Source organism: Rhinopithecus roxellana, chromosome 2 (assembly GCF_007565055.1).
Source record: "Rhinopithecus roxellana isolate Shanxi Qingling chromosome 2, ASM756505v1, whole genome shotgun sequence".
In the NCBI taxonomy this organism is placed as follows: domain Eukaryota; kingdom Metazoa; phylum Chordata; class Mammalia; order Primates; family Cercopithecidae; genus Rhinopithecus; species Rhinopithecus roxellana.
In genome coordinates this window covers 128,651,263-128,672,708 of record NC_044550.1, presented here as the reverse complement: position 1 = coordinate 128,672,708, position 21,446 = coordinate 128,651,263, and the positions used below count along the sequence as shown (strand labels likewise).

At 37.5% G+C, this 21,446-nt stretch overlaps 1 protein-coding gene across 1 annotated transcript in view; it reads right to left on the bottom strand.

Moving 5' to 3' along the window:
• CNGA1 (cyclic nucleotide gated channel subunit alpha 1) overlaps positions 1-21,446 on the bottom strand; it is a 54,155-nt gene that overhangs the window by 30,284 nt on the left and 2,425 nt on the right. Inside the window, exon 2 of the mRNA XM_010370802.2 lies at positions 13,141-13,345. Within this exon, the coding sequence (XP_010369104.1) occupies positions 13,141-13,231 (91 nt within the window). The 5' untranslated portion in view covers positions 13,232-13,345. The remainder of the gene's footprint in view (positions 1-13,140; positions 13,346-21,446) is intronic.

Here is a 21,446-nt window from a genome sequence, read left to right as displayed (position 1 = left end):
GCTAACTGCAACCTCCACTTCTTGGGTTCAAGCAATACTCCTGCCTCAGCCACATGAGTAGCTGGGATTACAGGCACCTGTCGCCACGCCTGGCTAATTTTTTTGTATTTTTAGTAGAGTCGGGGTTTCACTACGTTGGCCAGGTTGGTCTCAAACTCCTGACCTCAAGTGATCTGCCCACCTTGGCCTCCCAAAGTGCTGGGATTATAGGTGTGAGCCACCTTGCCCGGCTCTAAAATAAATTTTTAATGCATTGGATAGCATCAAAATTATAAACTTTTGCTTATCAAAAGACATATAAGAAGATGTAAAGGCAAGCCACAGATAATCATATTCATAGTACATTTATCTGACAAGACTTATATACATAATATTTATGAAATTTTATGCAAATCAACAATAAAAACAACCCAATAAAAATATAAACAAAAATCTTCAACAAATTCTTACTAAAAGAAGATATAAAAATATTAGTCTACAAATAAATACAAATTAAAACCACAACAAGATACGTTTTCACACCTAGTACAATGGCTAAAATTTAAAAGACCAAGACCCCAAATGTCACGCACATCACTGGTGGGACGAAGGACGGTACAACCTCTTTGGCAAACTGTTTGGCAGTTACCTACAAACACACAACTACTCTGTTTCTCAGTAATTCCACCATATGTATTTATTCAATTTAAGATGGATCACCAACCTAAACATAGAAGCTAAAATTATAAAGCTTCTAGATAAAAACATAGGAAAATATCCTCATGACTTGGGATAGGCAAGACTTCTTAGAGAGGGCACAAAAAAGATACTAAATCTAAAAGATATTTTTGATGCATTGGATATCATTAGAATTCCAAACTTTTGCTTATCAAAACACATATAATGAAATGAAATCATATGTATATAAAAACACTTGTATAAGAATGTTTTCATCAGCTATATTTATAGAAGTCCCAAACTGGAAGCAACCCATATTTTCATCAATAGAGGAATGGATAAACAATCTGGTTTAAAAGAACAATGAAATACTTTTCAGCAATAAGTAGAAATGAACTCTTTGTTGTTGTTGTTGTTGCTGTTGTTTTTATTATACTTTAAGTTCTAGGGTACATGTGCATAACGTGCAGGTTTGTTACATATGTATACTTGTGCCATGTTGGTGTGCTGCACCCATCAACTCGTCAGCACCCATCAACTCGTCATTTACATCAGGTATAACTCCCAGTGCAATCCCTCCCCTCCTCCCCTCCCCGTGATAGGCCCCAGTGTGTGATGTTCCCCTTCCCGAGTCCAAGTGATCTCATTGTTCAGTTCCCACCTATGAGTGAGAACATGCGGTGTTTGGTTTTCTGTTCTTGCGATAGTTTGCTAAGAAATGAACTCTTGATACTTGCAACAACATGGATGAAGCTCAAAAACATGAAAGAAGCCAGATATAAGAGTATATGCTGCACAGTTACATTTATATAAAATTCAAGGACAGGCAAAACATTGGTGATAGAAATAAAAATAGTAGTTGTCTAAGGGGGGTGAAATTTACTGAAAAGGGCACAAGGGAGCTTTCTGGAATGAAAATTGGGGAAGGTGGTTACATGAGTGTATACAGTGATCAAAAGTCATCAAATTGTACCCTTAATATATGTGCATTTTACTGACAGTATGCAAATTTTACCTCAATTCTTAAATACAAAAATATTTGCATCAAAAATATTAAGAAGAAAGGCCTTGACTTGGACTTCTCAGACTCCAGAATAGAAAAAAAAAAAAAAAAAATTCCTTTTCTTTGTAAATTGCCCAGTTTCAGATATTTCTTTTTTTAAAAAAATACTTTAAGTTCTAGGGCACATGTGCACAACATGCAGGTTTGTTACATATGCATACATGTGCCATGTTGGTGTGCTGCACCCAGTAACTCGTCATTTATGTTGGGTATATCTCCTAATGCTATCCCTCCTCCCTCCCCCCACCCCATGACAGGCCCTGGTGTGTGATGTTCCCCACCCTGTGTCCAAGTGTTCTCATTATTCAATTCCCACCTATGAGTGAGAACATGCAGTGTTTGGTTTTCTGTCCTTGCAACAGTTTGCTCAGAATGATACAAAGGACATGTTCTCATCTTCTTTTATGCCTGCATAGTGTTCCATGGTGTATATGTGCCACATTTTCTTAAACCAGTCTATCATTGATGGACATTTGGGTTGGTTCCAAGTCTTTGCTATTGTAAATAGTGCCACAGTGAACATATGTGTGCATATTTCTTTATAACAGCATGATTTATAATCCTTTGGGTATATACCCAGTAATGGGATGGCTGGGTCAAATGGTATTTGTAGTTCTAGATCCTTGAGGAATTGCCACACAGTCTTCCACAATGGTTGAACTAGTTTACAGTCCCACCAATAGGGTAAAAGTGTTCCTATTTCTCCACATCCTCTCCAGCCCCTGTTGTTTCTTGACTTTTTAGTGATCGCCATTCTAACTGGTGTGAGATGGTATCTCACTGTGGTTTTGATTTGCATTTCAGATATTTCTTATAAGCAACAGAAAATGGACTAAGACACATCTAGTTACCTCCTCCTTGAAGCTGTCTCCAATGTTCAAGGTGAAACATTAAAGATACAGCCCTGTCACATCCTTCCATCAGGAAACACAGGCTGCCTCTTGGAACCAGAGTCCTTCCCAGCCTCCCATTGAGTAAGGTTGGGGATGGGGGCTGTGGAACTGTATTCTTAAAAGCCTTTTCTATGAATTCTGGATTCTGCCGAGTAGCCAGAGCTGAGAACCAATTATAAATAAGCTGCCCAGGCCGAGTGCTGTGGTTCATGCCTATAATCTCAGCACTTTGGGAGGCCAAGGAGGGCAGATCACTTGAGGTCAGGGGTTCCAGACCAGCCTGGACAACATGGTGAGACCCCCATCTCTACTAAAAATACAGAAATTAGTCAGGCATGGTAGTGCATGCCTGTGGTCCAAGCTATTCAGGAGGCTGAGGTGAGAGGATGGCTTGAGACAGGGGGGTGGGGTGAAGCTTGCAGTGCACTCCAGTCTGAGTGACAGAGCAAGATTCTGTTTCAAAAAAGAAAAAAATGCTGTCCAATGTGGTGGGCACCAGCTCTTGTGGCTACTGAGCACTAGAAATGTGGCTAGTGAGACTGAGGACTGGATTTTAAACTTTATTTAATTTTAACTATTTGAAGTGATAATAAAGTTATTAGGAGACTTTTAAGTGTGTTTGGAACAACTTGATATGTGAACCTTCAATTTCAATTGTGAATTTTATAAATCTAAATATAGATTGAGCATTTACTTGGAAATTTAACATGTGAATTGAGATGTGCTGGAAGCATCTGCATAAAAAAAGAATGCAAGATATCTCATTACCGATTTTTAAAATATTGATTACGGCCGCTTACGCCTGTAATCCCAGCACTTTGGGAGGCCGAGGTGGGTGGATCATGAGGTCAGGAGATTGAGACCATCCTGGCTAACATGGTGAAACTCCATCTCTACTAAAAATACAAAAATTAGCTGGGCGTGGTGGCATGTGTCTGTAATCCCAGTTACTCGGGAGGCTGAGGCAGGAGAATCGCTTGAACCAGGGAATCGGAGATTGCAGTGAGCTGAGATCATGCCACTTGTACTCCAGCCTGGTGACAGGGCAAGACTCCATCTCAAAACAAACAACAAAAAAAAAATTGATTACATGTTGGAATAATATTTTGGATGTGCCAGGTTGAATAAATACATTGTTGAAAATGAAAAAAAAAAGTATATGTTTTTAGTGATGCTATTCTTTAATGTAATAATTTACTTGACAATTTACTGGGTTCTTACTCTATGCCAGACACAAAGCACTCTATTCATGTAATTCTCACTACAAACTATGAAGTAAGTATTTCCTCAGGTTCTTACAGATAAGGAATGTGGAACTCAGAAAAGGTACTTAATTTGCCAAAAACATATAGCTAGAATATATACTCAATATAGTAGCTATATGAACCAAAGTACATATGATGCCAAAAATTTATGCTTTTAACTTCTCATTACACTGATTCCTAATTTCCCCCCAAATTTTTGGCACTACAGATGAGAAATCAAAAACATATTTAAATTTTAATATTAAAGTTGTCATAATTCTACTATACCATTTCAATAATCCACTTTTAAACTTGAGGGCCACTGAACCTCAACAGGAAAAAATAAACCAAAAACTACGTGTATTATAAGTTTAAGCAAACAACACTAGTGTCTCAACTGACAGAAAGAACTGATATGTTTAAAACATAATAACTGAATTTTTTTTTTGACACAGGGTCTTACCTTGTCATCCAGGCTGGAATGTGGTGGTGTGATCACGGCTCACTACAGCCTCAAACTCCAGGGCTCAAGCAGTCCTCCTGCCTCAGCCTTCTGTGTGGCTGGGAATACAGACACACGCCAGCACATTTGACTAATTATTTTGTAGAAATGGGATCTCACTATATTGCTCAAGCGGGTCTTGAACTCCAGACGTCAAATGATCCTCCCACCTTAGCCTCCCAAAGTGTTGGGATTACAGGCGTGGGCCACCATACCAAGCCAATAACTGGATTTTAAATTGAGTGATTTTGCTGGTGTTATTTGGTTTATATTACAAGGTGTGATGGCATTTGCAAAGTAGAATCATAGAAACCTAGAAGCAGTTATAATTTCAAGGGTCACTTGAGCCAACCTTCTACTCAAACAGGAATGCCACTATCATATTCCTGATAAATGATCACCTGGTCTCTTTTGGAACACTTCTGGTTGTGGGAACTTCCTGCCTTGTGAGTAGCCCGATCCATTATTGGACAACTTTGTTCTTTAGAAAATTCATCTTGTTTTCCGGAATAACATTTACTTCACAAACTGTGGTGAGGATTAAATGAGTTAAGTGCTTAGCATTATGCCTGGCACATAGTACAAGCCCAGTAAATGACAACTTCTACTATCAGTTTAATAAACATAATCCTCACGGTAGCATATACTTTTGAGTTACAATGAACTATCAATCATGTCCACCCATTTATACTCTGCCCTGAGAGAGTCCAAGGCAGGACTGTCCCCATCTGTTCTCAGACCTTTTCTTGCCAATTCATAGGACTCTTAAGTAAATTAAAATGAAAGAAAAATCATTTGATATAGAAAAATGTATAAAACATATCTCATTATTGAAAGTAAAATCAATAATGACTTAAATTTTACAAAATGTTAAATATTCAAGTGAAGACAACAATAAATAATGCTTTCTATCTCACTCCAGTATCCAAACAACTAATGAAAATAACTAGCAGGCAGTAGTCAATAAATAGGAAATAAAGAATTTTTGTTATGTTTGCTAATGAACATGTACATATATTTTAAAATATAATTAAAGTAATTTTTACTGTAGAAACAACTGCTTTCTAAGAAGAGAAATGCTTCACTGACTCCTTTTCAGCGTCAGAATGAAGACATGACTATTCTGGTATATTTCCCCACATGCCAACTTCCTATTGTCATCAATAAACACTCTCTTTAGAGATCTCAAGCCTTATGACTAGGGAAGGGAGAATATGTAATTATTTCATTCATCATAATATACAGAAAAAATAACATGAGTAAAAGATTAAATAAGAACAGAAAATATAATTCCTATTGTCAGAACAAACCAAGCCTGGCCTTTGCTTAACCCTAAAGAAAAATGAGACACTTCTCTTGCCCTGTAATTTCCTGTTGGCCTAAGTATTCTACTTGGAAATTTTTTTATTAATCACTTTTAAAAATACATAACCTCTCTAAAAAATAGAAATTATAAACAGAAAAATAGAGACATTTAGAATTTATAATTATTAATAGATATTTTTCCCACTGGTTTTATGGTTTCCTTTTTAATCTACCTCAAATTAATTTTGGTGTAAGGTATGCAGCAGAGATTTAGCTTTATATTTTCTAAATGGATAGTTGATATTCTAATTAGCATTTAATCAGTAATCAATAGACCATCTTTTCCCTACTGATCTAAAATGTTATTTTAAAACTGCCTTTCCAACTATAGAGATTTTGATGGAATTTGCATTAAAATCACAGAATAAATTAAGAAATTATTTTCCTTTACATTTTCAAAAAGGTTTCAATATACAGATTCTACATTTTTATTAATTCCTACATGTTTTATATTTGTTTTCCTTTTGTCATTAACTTGGTTTTCCCTTGATGTATACTAACTCTTTACTTTTGCTATGTCAGGAAATTATTTATTCTTTTTTATTTTGAAACTGACCACCTTTTGGCCTTTACAAAATTTTTTTCTAATAGGTTTTGTATTAATTAATTTCTGTCTTTGCAATACAATTATATTACTTACACAAAATTATTTCATTTCCTCTTTTTAAGAAGCATTTAGTTTTAATGTCTAATTGCCTTGACTAAAACTTCCAGAAAATAATATATAATAGTGTTGATATTCTGTTATTATAACTATCTTAACAGATATCCAGTATGGTCCTTGGCTTTATGAAAATGCCTCTTGATTTTCATTCTCAAGCATGGTGTTGTCCATTAGTTTGAGGCAGATGTTTTATTCATGTTAGGAAGTTTCCTATTTTTAAACTGTTAGATATGGGAATTAATGTTGGGTTTTTATTAGAATTTCCTTTGCTCTCATAGAAATAATAATATTTTCCTGTCAATATTAATATGGTGAACTATATAAACACTTTTAACAGTTCTACAATAAACACTTCTTGGTTATGATAAGTCATTCTTTTTTTGTTTGTTTGTTTTGAGACAGAGTCTCGCTCTGTCACCCAGACTGGAGTACAGTGGTATGATCTGAGCTCACTGCAACCTCCGCCTCCTTGGTTCAAGGGATTCTCCTGCCTCAGCCTCCCGAGTAGCTGGGATTATAGGTGTGAGCCACTGTGCCTAGCCCTGGTAAGTTATTCTTTTTATATACTACTGGGTCCCAGTTGCTAATATTTTATTTTGAATTTTTCCATCTGTTTTTAAAGGTAAAATTACTCTGTAGTTTGAGAAAAAAATATTAATAGTAATTGCTTATTATTTTCATATACTTTCAACTCTTTTAGTATCATAGGATCATAGGCAAAACATCTGAAAAGAACAGAAAAATATATTCTTTTAGGGACTTTGTTGCTTTGCTGGTTTTCCTATGCATGAGTCTTTGAATTGAAATTTGTGAATCAAAGAGAAACAATTGCTTTGGAAAGAAAGATTCAACTTTCATATTTAACTGAGTCACACAAATTCCTTACCTAAGTGAGGATATAACAAACTACACAAAAATATACCAAAGCAATGGTTGAGAAAATCTTACGGGTAATTCGGGCAAAACAAATATGGAACATGAACCGTGAATACATGGAAGCAGTATATTCTACTGATTGAAATCATGCTCTAGCTTGGGTTCAAAATCTAGCTTTGTCACTTATTAGCTGAATGAACTCAAGTGAGATTTTTTAACCTCATGAAACCTCAGTTTACACATTTGTAAACAGAATAATAATGCCTTCTTTATATAAAAGGGCAGAGAAGATACTCTGTGTACCCACATACACACACAAACCCACACATAATTAACTGTGTATTAGTGGTTCTTTTAATTTAGCATGAATATACTTGTGAAGCTTGTTTAAAATGCATATTTCAGGGCCCTATTTGCAGAGTCTGAATAAGGTATGGGTAGGGCACATAAATCTACAGCTTTATCAGGCACTATAAGTAATTCTGTTGCAAAGGATTCCTGAATCACACCTTGTGAAACATTACTCTGTGTTATTTGCCTTTAGTGCCTTTGGCCTTTTCTGAATGCTGTAAGTGAGAGAGAGAAAATAATGGTTAGGAAAGGCTTCAAGGTTGCTGTTAACTGTTTGATATTTCAGATCCACAAATCTGAAACCTGAGGATCAGCTCTTGCAAACAAAACTTACAAGCAACTATTATAACTTATCAGTATTTTTGTAACTTAAAATGAGAAATGTAGATATAAATTTGAAAAGTAATCAATAAGATTCACAATAATAATGACAAAAGGTAAGGAGAAAAACCAAATGTTGATTTCAACAAATGTAGAAAATGCGTTTTTCCAAAATTCAACACCCGTTTATAACTAGAACTCTTAGCAAACCAGAAATAGAAGGGAACTTCCTCAACCCAATAAACAGCATGTATCAAAAAATCTACAGTTAACATTGGCCAAGTGCGGTGGCTCACACCTGTAATCCCAGCACTTTGGGAGGCCAAGGTTGGTGGATCACTTGAGGTCAGGAGTTGGAGACCAGCCTGGCCAACATGGTGAAACCCTGTCTCTACTAAAAATACAAAAATTAGCCAGGCATGGTGGCAAGCACCTATAATCCCAGCTACTTGGAAGGCTGAGGGAGGAGAATTGCTTGAATCTAGGAAGCAGAATTTGCAGTGAGCCAAGATCTTGCCACTGCACTCCTGCCTGGGCAACAGAACCAGACTGTCTCAAAAAACAAAAAACAAAACAAAACAAAACAAAAAAAGAAACTACAGTTAACATTATACTTAATGATGAAAGACCGAACATTTTCTTCCTAAGGTCAAGAATAAGACAAGGATATTCTAGAAGTAGTCAACATTGCACTGGAGGTTCTAGCACTTGCAATAAGGCAAGAAAAAGAATACAAAGCATCTGAATTGGAAAAGAAGTAAAACTATTTACTTGCAGATGACATAATAGTGTATGTAGTCAACCATAAAATAAATTCTTTGGCATCTAGAAAAAAATGATTAGAACAAATAAGTGAATTTAGCAAGGTCACAGGACTGTAAAGTCAATGTAAAAATGAATTTTACTTCTGTATAATAGCAAAGAACAACTGGAATATAAAATGAAAATTAAGAATATGGCTGGGCACAGTGGCTCACACCTGTAATCCCAGCACTTTGGGAGGTCAAGGCAGGCAGATCACAAGGTCAGGAGATTGAGACCATCCTGGCTAACACAGTGAAACCCCGTCTCTACTAAAACACAAAAAATTAGCTGGGTGTGGTGGTGGGTGCCTGTGGTCCCAGCTACTTGGGAGGCTGAGGCAGGAAAATCACTTGAACCCAGGAGGCAGAGGTTGCAGTGAGCCGAGATGACACCACTGCACTCCAGCCTGGGTGACGGAGCGAGACTCTGTCTCAAAAAAAGAAAAAATACACATGCCAAGCAACGAGTCTGTGCCCAACTCAATAAAGAGCACACATGTACAATGCACAGAGTTCTCTGCCAGTTGGATAAGGAACAAATCCAAAGATGAGTATGCCCCCAAAAGAGTTTACAACTAGTACTGTAGCAGAGGACTACAGGAGAACAAGCCAGGAGTACTAAAATGAACAAGTATTTGGCATCTATAAGAGAATCTTAGATAATTATTTGTAATTGTCAATCATCCTTTCCCCAATTTCTGAGATATTTTATTTGTTTAGAAATTAGTAGATATTTTTACAATGTCATAAGAAAAATATGATTGTTGAAATAACAGATATTTTTAATATTCTAGGGGAGTTTTTTTAAAATCTTTTTCAGCCATATAATGAAAAAAGGTCCATGAAGAAGATGGAGTTGGATCTTGAAGCACAGTCTTTCAATCAGGTGTGCTAACACAGTGAATCTAACACAGTGAATCAGAAATCAGCCAATCAGAAAAATGGCTAACATCAGGTGGTTCAATAGAAGGAATTTAATACAGAGCATTAGTTACAAAAGTGTTAGTAACGTTAAACAGAGGACAGTGAGGAAACAGTGAGATTAATAATAATAGGATACTCCTACTACCCCAAGAGCAGGAGGCATAAATGCAAGAGGCTGCTTAAAGTCAGGAATGGCCAACAGGATCTGGGATTAGAAAGGGAGATACTCTCTGTTGGAAGATGAAATCACCATGGGAGACAACTCCTGAAACAATAAATTCAAGAGCAAACAGAAAATAAGGGGCCTGGGTAAGTAGGATTTATCAGGTGGAAATGGGGCAGGAGAAAGGCATCCTATTCCAGGCAAATGAGAATTCATGCGTAAAGATATATATTGGGGGAAACCCCACCCCTGATATTTAACGTGGGTTCTTTTCTGTTTCCCTAAGTGTCTCGGCTGGACTGAGAAATAAAGGGAAAGAGTACAAAAGAGAGAAATTTTAAAGCTGGGTGTCTGGGGGAGACATCACATGTCGGCAGGTTCCGTGATGCTCTCTGAGCCATAAAACCAGCAAGTTTTCATTGGCAATCTTCAAAAGGGGAGGGAATGCACCAATAGGGTGTGGGTCACAGAGATCACATGCTTCTCAAGGTAATAAAATATCACAAAGCAAATGGAGGCAGGGCGAGATCACAGGACCACAGGATGGGGCAAAATTAAAATAGCTAATGAAGTTTCAGGCTTGCACTGTCATTGATAACATCTTATCAGGAGACAGGGTTTGAGAGCAGACAACCTGTCTGACCAAAATTTATTAGGTGGGAATTTCCTTGTCCTACTAAGCCTTGGAGTGCTACAGGAGACCAGGGCTTATTTCATCCCTTCGACTTTGACCGTAAAAGGCGGCTGCCCCCTGGGGGCCATTTATAGGCCTACCCTCAGGACACATTCTCTTTCTCAGGGATATTCCTCGCTGAGAAAAAGAATTCAGCGATAGTTCTCCTATTTGCCTTTGAAACAAGAGAAATAATGGCTCTATTCTGTCTGGCTCACCAGCAGTCAGAGTCCAAAGTCTTATCTCTCTTGTTCCCTGAACATTGTTGTTATCCTGTTCTTTCATCAAGGTGCCAGATTTCATATTGTTCAAACACACGTGCTCTACAAAAAATTTGTGCAGTCAACGCAATCATCACAGGGTCCTGACACAACATACATCCTCCTCAGCTTACGAAGATGATGGGATTAAGAGATTAAAGTAAAGACAGGCATAGGAAATCACAAGGGTATTGACTGGGGAAGTGATAAGTGTCCATGAAATCGTCACAATTTATGTTCAGAGACTGCAGTAAAGACAGGCATTAGAAATTATAAAAGTATTAATTTGGGGAACTAATAAATGTCCATGAAATCTTCACAATTTATATTCTTCTGCTGTGACTTCAGCCCGTCCCTCCGTTTGGGGGTCCCTGATTTCCCACAACAGACATAGAGGCAGGAGATATTCCTATGGAATTCCTGTGGAAGCCCATCTGGAGAATAGAAATTAAACTAGTTTAATTTCTACACACAGAGAAAAAAAAAGAAACAGGTCCGTGAAAGTAAGAGCACTGCATCAAAATAGGGGCTCATTCTTCTTTCTACATGAAATGAAGAGTCATTGAAGATTTTAAGGCAAGAGCATGACATCACCCCAGGTTTACTTTAGGAAGACTAATATAGTAGTTTTGTGTAAGGTAAAGTGGATTAGATGCACTATAAGTTCCTGCTATGGAGTCTCAACTTGGCTCTTAATACTGCTCATTAATCCTCTTTGTATAGCCACAGAAGCTTTTCCACGCCTTCTCCATTAGTGTCAGATCCTACTTCCATCTTCCACCCCCAAAAGACACCTCCTGCTTTAAGAAACTTTAGCCACAGTGGTCCCTTCACTGAGACAAATTTCTGGAGGCATGAGCCATGCCCGAATCACTAGCCAGAACCCCACTCCTAGTGAAGTGGTTTCCACAGAGCAGAAACACAGAGAAAATGGTTACTGAACTGATTTGGAGACTGGGAGAAATGAGAAAATTTTAGGAAACCAAACTAAGTTTTTTTTTTTTTTTTTTTTTTTTTAGATGGAGTCTTGCTCTGTTGCCCAGGCTGGAGTGCAGTGGCACAATCTTGGCTCACTGCAACCTCCACCTCGTGGGTTCAAGCAATTCTCCTGACTCAGCCTCCCTAGTAGCTGGGATTACAGGTGTGCATCACCAGACTCAGCTAAGTTTTGTATTTTTAGTAGAGATGGGGTTTCACCTTGTTGGCCAGGCTGGTCTTGAACTCCTGACCTCAGGTGATCCACCCGCCTCGGCCTCCCAAAGTGCTGAGATTACAGGCATAAGCCACCACGCCCTGCCCAAACTAAGATTTTAAAAAACCTGCTTGGTGACTATAATCCTACCATCTTCCATCATTCCTTCCATTCTTGCTTCTCAAGACAAAAATATTTATCAATACCTGCTAGCCACAGGAAGTGTACTCAATGCTATGAATACAGATATTAACAAAATATATGATATATGCCTTCAAGAAATTAATACTACAGTGAATAAGACAAAAAGGATATGTAATAGATAAGTAATACTTTTGAAGGAGGTTCCCAGTCAGGGTCCCAACCAAAAAGAAAGGCACACTCAAGATCATTCTGGAAGAGGTTATTTCCAAAGAGACTATTTACAAAGATATTAGTGTAGGGAAACAACAAAGGATGGTGCAGTAACCTCGGGTTAGAAGTAGCCAAACTGTTACTACCACTGGGATCCAAGGACAAGAAGAGGAATTTGGTGTGGCCCTAGATGGAGGAGGAGTTACGCAGAATAACTATGAGGACAGTGACTTAACATTGAAGAACACAGCCAGCACAAGGCAAGCCCACAGGAAGAGCATAGCTGGGGTACTCAATACCCTGATCTCACCACCACCTCCCCCAACCCCGCAACTGATAAAATTATCCCCTGCGAGGATTACTGCTCATGTCTGTAATCCCAGCACTTTGGGAGACCAAGGCAGGTGGATCACCTGAGGTCGCGAGTTCGAGGCCAGCCTCACCAACATGGTGAAAACGCATCTCTACTAAAAAAACACAAAATGAGTTCAGCGTGGTGATGCATGCCTGTAATCCCAGCTACTCAGGAGGCTGAGGCAGGACAACAGCTTGAACCCGGGAAGTACAGGTTGTGGTGGGCGGAGATTGTGCCATTGCATTCCAGCCTGGGCAACAAGAGCGAAACTCCATTTAAAAAAAAAAGATTTCTCCATTGTCTACTGAATTATTGCTGTTTCTTCTGCCACAGTCTCAATCTCCCTTCTTCCCTCCCTTTTCCTGTCTTCCTACCTCTGGTACCTTGTTATTTTTATATTTTATATACTATATTGTATTTCATCTATGAGACCTCTTTTTGGAAGGAAAAAGAAGGTATTGGAAATCCTTAAATTCACACCTGTAATACCAGCACTTTGGGAGGTCAAGGTGGGTGGAGCACTTGAGATCAGGAGTTCAAGTCCAGCTTGGCCAACATGATGAAATCCCATCTCTACTAAAAATACAAAAATTAGCCCAAACTCGCTTGAACCCAGGAGGCGAAGGCTGCAGTGAGCCGAGTTTGTGCTGCTGCACTCCAGCCTGGGCGAAGAGCAAGACTATGTCTCAAAAAAAAAAAAAAAAAAAAAAAAAAAGAAGAAGAAACAAAATGATATGCTACCATTTGTAGGAAATATACATATATATGTAAATATCTATATTTGCGTGTGTGTGTGTACTGTGCGTAAAGGAGTGGGGAGAATCTCTTTGGAAAAATGCAACCAGAAAGTGTTAACAGTGATTGTCTGCCTCTGAGGAAGGGGAAGTATGGGACTGGGCAATTGGAGTGGAAGGGAAAATATCTTTCACTGTATATATTTTATACATTTTGAATGTTGTATCATGTAAATTAATTACTTAGTGAATAAATATAGTGACCCCCATTTCAAAATGCAAAACAGCATATCATTATATAAGAATTATGAAATATTCATATATTCATTTTATATGAACTATAAAATAGGAATTATATCATTCATATTTCTGCCACCAGGAATTAACAACTGTTGACTTCTGTCAAATTGGCTCTCAGTTCTTTTATGGCATGTGAAAAAAATAAAACTTTATATTTAAAGTTCTTTCAACAAACCGCGGCCAGTCACGGTCGCTCACGCTTGCAATCCCAGCAAACTTTGGAAAGACAAGCTGGGCAAATCATTTGAGGTCAGGAGTTTCAGACCAGCCTGGCCAACATGGTGAAGCACCATCTCTACTAAAAATACAAAAATTAGCCGGGCATGGTGGCACGCACCTGTAGTCCCAGCTACTGGGGAGGCTGAGGCAGGAGAATCACTTGAACCTGGGAGGTGGAGGTTGCAGTGAGCTGAGATCACGCCATTGCACTCCAACCTGGGCAACAGAGCAATATTTTGTCTGAAAAAACAAACAAACAAACAAACAACAACAAAAAAAAAACCCGTAACCTCCCAGTCCCTTTCCTATTTCCCTAGGTGCAGTCACTACTGTGAGTTTGGTGTATATCCTTCAGGGTAATTCTTCATCCTTTTACGCACCTATAAAAGCTTTCATAACCAATGTAAAGTTTTGCACGTGTATTTTAAGTTTCCAAAGCAATATCTTCCTCTATGCATAATTCTGCAACTTGTGCTTTTTTCACTTGAAACCATTTTGGAAACTATCTATGCTAATATACATAGAGCTATTTCATTTTACAATATTGTTCATTAATATTCTAGCATATAAATACATAATATTTTGTTCCCCTTTTCTATTTTTATTTCTTTTCTACTAATGAAGGATTGGTTGTTTCCATTTCTTTGCTCTTACTAACAATGCTGCAATAAAAATCCCTAGATTTAGGAGACTAAGTCTCCTTAGTCACATGTGCAAGAGTTGCAAGAGTGGTTCTCATGTATGTTTCCAGAAGTGTAACTGCTAGTTCTAGTTTCAGTTCACCAGAGCCAGCCAGATTGCTGCCCAAAGTTACTGTATCATTTTGAATTCTGCTAGACCTATGGAAGTATATCATTTTTTCCCATACCCTGACCAACATTTAATGTTGTCAGATTTTAAAGTTTTCCTCAGTCTGATGGGTGAGCATTTTTTACCCTATGGTTTTTGATTCACATTTACTAGTGAAGTTAGACAAACTCTCATGTGTTTATTAATCATTTGGATTTATTCTCTGTGAATTACATGTTTATATTCTTGGTCTGCTTTTTTGAGTTGGGTTCTTTAATTCATTCAATATTTAACACATATTTAAGAAATACCTACTAGGTGTCAAGCACTATTATTGTCCCACAAGTAACTATGTACCTGACTATTGTCCTCTGACTATTAACTACAATTTAATTTTACCTTTCTGAAGCATAAAATCCTGCTATCTACTAAAGTCATATGTGTACTTTAATAACTTGTAAATCCTGTAAGTCATTTCACAACAAATATTTGTTTACCAGTTTATGGCTCACATATAGGTTGTATTACATCACCCAAGCAGTAAACTACTTCTGGATAAAATTACAAACTGAATTGAGAAATCCAGTCTGAAAGGCTGATACAGTACACAGACTTTAAAGCACCATCTTTTTTTTTTTCTTTGAGAGGGAGTCTTCCTCTGTCACCCAGGCTGGAGTGCAGTAGCACGATCTCAGCTCACTGCAACCTCCACCTCCCCGGTTCAAGCGATTCTCCTGCCTCAGCCTCCCGAGTAGCTGGGATTACAGATTACAGGCACCCACCATCATGGCCAGCTAATTTTTATATTTTTATAGAGATGGGGTGTGGGGTGGTTCACCATGTTGGCCAGGCTGGTTTGAACTCCTGACCTCAGGTGATCCACCCGCCTCAGCCTCCCAAAGTGCTGGGATTACAGGCGTGAACCACTGCGCTCAGCCTAAAGCACCGTCTTTAAACAAGGATAGTTATATAGTATGCAGCTTAGAGCACTCACACACCACTGAGGTATTACTTGAAGATGGCCAAAGATTATTCAACATACAGAAGGCTTCCTGTATGCTGGTGGTTTCCAGAGTAGTATTCTGTGTGAATGCCCCTAAAGATTATTACAAATGATGTATTTGTTATTTACATATTATTTGCTATATTGAAATTTAAAGTAAAATATATACCTTTGTAAAATAAACAATGCTCTCTTCTTCATTAGCTCAAACTTTTTCTAAAGAAGGTATTCTAATCCACCAACCAGTTAACCTCAGGATTTGTTTAAAAAAAAATAAAAAGTGCAGAAGAGTAGGCACTAAACTATATAGCTACCTCTGGACAGCAGGATTATATACTTCTGTTTTATATCAATTTTACAGAATGAACACATTAATTTTAGAATAAAATTATATATTTCAATATCTTTTCTCATATTCTTCCAAACAACTTGAAGAAATGTTCATGATATATTGCTAAGTAGAAAAAGCAAATTGTGGCTGGGCGTGGTGGCTCACACCTGTAATCCCAGCACTTTGGGTGGTTGAGGCGGGCAGCTGTCTTGAGCCCAAGAATTTGAGATCAGCCTGGGCAGCATGGCGAAACTTCATCTCTACCAAAAATACAAAAAGTAGCCAATCTCATAACCTGGTCTCTAGACAGGAAAGAAAGAAAAGAAGGAAGGAAGGAAGGAAGGAAGGAAGGAAGGAAGGAAGGAAGAAGGAAGGAAGGAAGGAAGGAGGGAGGAGGGATGGAGGGAAGGAGGGAGAGGGAGGAGGAGAGAGAGAGATATAGAGAGATGAGATTTACAGAACGATAACGACGAAATAACTAAAGAAATGACAAAAGTAATAACGGGACTGACTTGAGGAGTTCTGCTTTCTCGAAAGCCATAAAATCACATAACCCTGCAGCCCCTCCCTCCCCTCCACGACTCCCAGCCCCCCGGACTTTCCCTCCCTCCCTCCCTCCTAAAAGAACCTGCATTTTGAAGTAATATTTATAGTATCATACCATTTTATTTTAAAAGTGTATATATGTACATAGAAATAATAAGCACTTTAATGTTAAACATCAAGTTTTTAGTGATGGGATCATTGGTATTTTTGTTTTCTTCTTTGTATTTATCTATATTTCCTCCTAATATATTTCTAAATGAAAAAAGTCATATTTTTAAAACAGGAGTCTGTTTAATATCAAAAATCATTTGTGTCAGCACCTTTGCTTTAAAATAATGTTTTCCATTATTGGGCAGGGTACATGTTGGTCAAAGGATACAATGTTTCAGTTAGGAGGAATACGATCTGGAGATCTGTTACATAGCATGGTAAAAATAAATTTAAAATAAACATTTTCCATAATAATGTTTTTCATCTCACTCGGTCCATCTCAGTATTTAATTACAGGGCTAAGTTTGTTTTTTTTTTAACATTTAACAGTGCTCAGGAAGTTGTGTAACTTCTAGAATGGGCTGTGCCTGCTCTGCCAAAGAGAAATAGCCAGTGCCTGAAAATAAAAATCACTTCTTCCACAAGGACTTAGTTTCTAGCCCTAGCTTTGTAGCAAATTACCTGTGAAACCCTGACAAAAAAATTTTTCTGAGTTGCAGGGTCCTCTCTTCTGTAAAGTGGAGATAATAACACCTACCCTGCCTATTGTAATAAGTCTCGATGAGGAGGTAATGAAAAATATGTATAAGGCAATATTGAAGGCTATGAAAAGTTATACGAATACTAGTTGATAATATTCTTATGTGATCTCTAAGTTCACAAAGAGAGAACCATCAACTTGCTTAAAGAGACAAAGAAACTTAAAATGATTAATCTTTCTTTAATCTCTTCCCCTGAAATACCACTTTGAGACTTTAATATTGTCAAAGCAACCATCGAAGAAAATAATAATTATCCTTATAGGCTCATAAGCCAGCTGTAATTCTCATGAAAAAGTAAAACAGAGCTGACAAAACACTGTTGCTATGTTTCCCCGGCAAACACAGGGACTTGCCACACTTGGTTAGTCAAACTGTTATCAATGTATAAAGAAAATCCAATACTTGCTCAGGAAGAAACAATTTTACCAAAGAGATCATTGTCATCATAATCATTATCATCATCTTCACAATTCACAGAAAATGTTAAAGTAGTATCTACTATACAATAAAAAGCTCAATTAATCAAAAGTCAATTAACTAAAACCAACAAGTAACCCAAGATATTTTCCAATACTCCTTTCTTTAAGCAAAATATTTTATAAGAACACAAAGTGATGTAAGAGTGTTTTAAACACCAGAACACGTAAGCATAATAAGAGTGAGAATTCTGTTTTTGTGCCCTGTTATAATCCCAGTGTCTAGAACTGGGAATATTTGTCAATGAATATTTGTTAAAGTTATTAGAACTATAAAATCATATATATTAATTATGATCCTGGGGCATCACAAGATCCTTCATTATCAAAGAAAGTTTACTTTAAAACCAATATGTTATACAATCAAGAGTAAAAACAAAGACTTTGCACAATTGTTGGAGACCTTAGTGTGTTATCCTTCCCACTTCTCTACCTTCATTTAATCAGATAGTATTCAGAATTCTGAATATTTGATTATAAAAATTATTAAATATTGATGAACTGAAGTAGTCCCTGCCTTTTATCTTAGGGTTCCTCAACCCAATATCTGTGTCACAATGAAATTTCTCTAGAAATTCATGCTGATGACAGGTGTTTTGGAAAGTCTTTTTAAAAAGTCCGTGAAATCAGTTGTGATGGCACCATCCATTGCATGCATTTCCTATATCTTAAATCACTCCTTTCTCCCTAAGAATTTACTTTCTTACACATATATCTATTATGGGTACAGGTGGATGTCTCACTTTCCCAGTATTCCGTAAGCTTTTTAAGGTCAAGAAACTTACTTCATTTCTCTTTATATCCCCTGAAAGAAGGTAAATGCAAATTTATCAATAATAACAATAAAGGTAAGTAATCATATAAAAAGGCAGATACTTAGAACCCAGCAAGGGAGGTTCCATTGACTGTAATTCCACGGAGATTTTGTCAGTCACTGTGAGCATTCAGCATTTTGTATAACCTTTTGTTCCTACTTCTTTCCCAAGTTTATACCTTATCCCTGAAAAGGGTACATTTAAAGTTTTGATATTTTCACTTACAAACAATTTACAGATAACATGTAATCCAATCTGTATTTCATTAATATTTTTTCTTCTCAACATTTGTTGAGCGCCCCGTATGACAGCAGCATCGTGTAGGTTGCTGAGGTATGGAAGTGAGAAAGAAAAGAAAATAGAATGTTGATTAAGACAGGCTTCCAGCCCTAGAGAAATTAGTAAGAGAAACCTGTAAGTGATAAAAATCCGATATGACAATATCATGTGTGCATAGGCCAACTCTGTCAGAGGTGGCAGAATCACAGAGCTCCCCAAAGCAGGGGCTATGTAATTGGATCTTGAAGGATGAACAGGAGTTTGCCAGACATTAGAGGAAATCAGCTTTCTGGGCAGAGGGAACAGTATGTGTAAAAGGTAAAGAATGAAGAAAAGAGTAAATATTTCTAATGGCTGGTGTTACAGGCTGAATTGTGTCCCCCCAAAATCCATATATGGAAGCTCTAACCCCAGAATGTGACGGTTTTTGGAGACAGGGCCTTTAAAGAGATGACTAAGTCAAAGTGAGACCATTAGGGTGGACCCGATCCAATCTGACTGGTGTACTTATAAGAAGAGGAAATGTGGACATGCAAAGAGACAGGAGGGATGATATGCACAAAGGAATGACTATGGGAGGACAGAGCGAAAAGATGACCATCTGGAAGCTAACGAGAGAGGCCTCAGAAGAAACCAGAACTGCTGGCACCTTGATCTTGGACTTCAGCCTCCAGAAGCGTGAGAAATAAATTTTTGTTGACCACCAGCCTGCGGTATTCTGATATGGCAGCCCTAGCAGACTAATACTGCTGGAATTAGGATGTCTGAGTGCTCATGGTTTCTCCTCAACACTCACATAATACAGAGAGCTTATCATCAGTGCACTGATCCATTATTTTATCATGATCCATTTATGTCAGTGTCTCTCCCCCAGACTTGAGGACAGGTCACAGTGAGCTCTAGTTTTTATTACAGTTCATTTAATGTCTCCAGAACATTATACAGTGCCTTATACAGGTTCATAAAAAGCAACAAAATTTTTGAAATTATTGTATGTTATTGCACAAAACACTAGCTGCAAGTCTAATAAAAAAAGTATACATCTACACTTATCACTTTAATGACTGCATTTAAGTGATTTTTTTTTTTTTTTTTCTTGAGACAGAGTTTCACTCTTGTTGCCCAGGCTGGAGTGCAGTGGCATGATCTTGGCTCACCGCAACCTCTGCCTCCTGGGTTCAAGCAATTCTCCTGCCTTAGCCTTCCAAGCAGCTGGGATTACAGGCATGTGTCACCACACCTGGCTAATTTTGTATTTTTAGTAGAGATGGGGTTTCTCCATATTGGTCAGGCTGGTCTCAAACTCCCGACCTCAGGTGATCCACCCACCTCAGCCTCCCAAAGTGCTGGGATTACAGGTGTGAGCCACTGCGGCCAGCCCTAAGTGATTTTTATCCTATTTAATGATTCCTATGACAGTACAGTGTATACATTTATTATTGCCAGTTTCCTTTAGAATAATTTTATCAAGTCCCCTAAAAAAAACTCTCACAATGTACTTTAAAGAGATTTTGTTAATTTTTGGATTAATTTTGGGAGAATCAATTGCTAACATATTAAATTTTTTTATCACATGACAAGGGATGTCTTCTCATTTACTAATTTACTTAAAATTTACCTTGTATGTCTTTGTAATTTTTATTAATTAAGCTAGGTACATTTCTTATTAAATGTACTCTATGTATTTAAATTTTTTATTTCTAAATAAAATCTGTTTTATTATACTGTCTAACTATTAATAATTATTACTGGTCTAGAGGAAAATTACTTATATATTTATTTTGTAGCCTATCATCTTCCTATCTTATCAGTTTTAATATAGTTTTTAAATTGATCCATTTGGGTTTTCTGGATAAGCAATCATATTATCCATGGGTAATGATAATTTTCTCTCTTCAAAATATATATCTTATTCTTTTTTCTTGTTTTATTGTGTTGGGTAGAATTTATAGAACAATATTAAATAATAGATATTCTCTCAGGCACTCCTTGTCTTCTTGGTTCAGTCTCTAGAATTTCTCCTATTTTGCCCATTAATTTCAGATAATTTTTTCTTATTTTGTCAAGGAAGTTTCTTTGTAACAAATTTCCTATTTTATCAAGAATATTTCATTGAATTTAATCAATGACCTTTTTATCAACTAAAAATTGTTAAAGCTCAAGTTGATTTGTACATTGGAAAGGTAACATTTGAGAACCATTACCTGTAACGGTAAGCACTTGTCCCAGACTATCAAGTAGCTATATTAGCATTGTTCAAAATCTTGGCACAGGCCTGGCACAGTGGCTCACACCTGTAATCCCAGCACTTTGGGAGGCAGACATGGAGGATTCCTTGAGCTCAGGAGTTCGATACCAGCCTGGGCAACATGGCAAAACCCCATCTCCACAAAAAATACAAAAATTCGCTGAGTGCAGTGGCTCATGCTTGTAATCCCAGATACTCAGGAAGCTGAGGCGGGAGGATCACTTGAGCTCAAGAGGCAGGGGTTGCAGTGAGCCAAGATCGTACCACTGCACTTCAGCCTAGGCAACAGAGAAA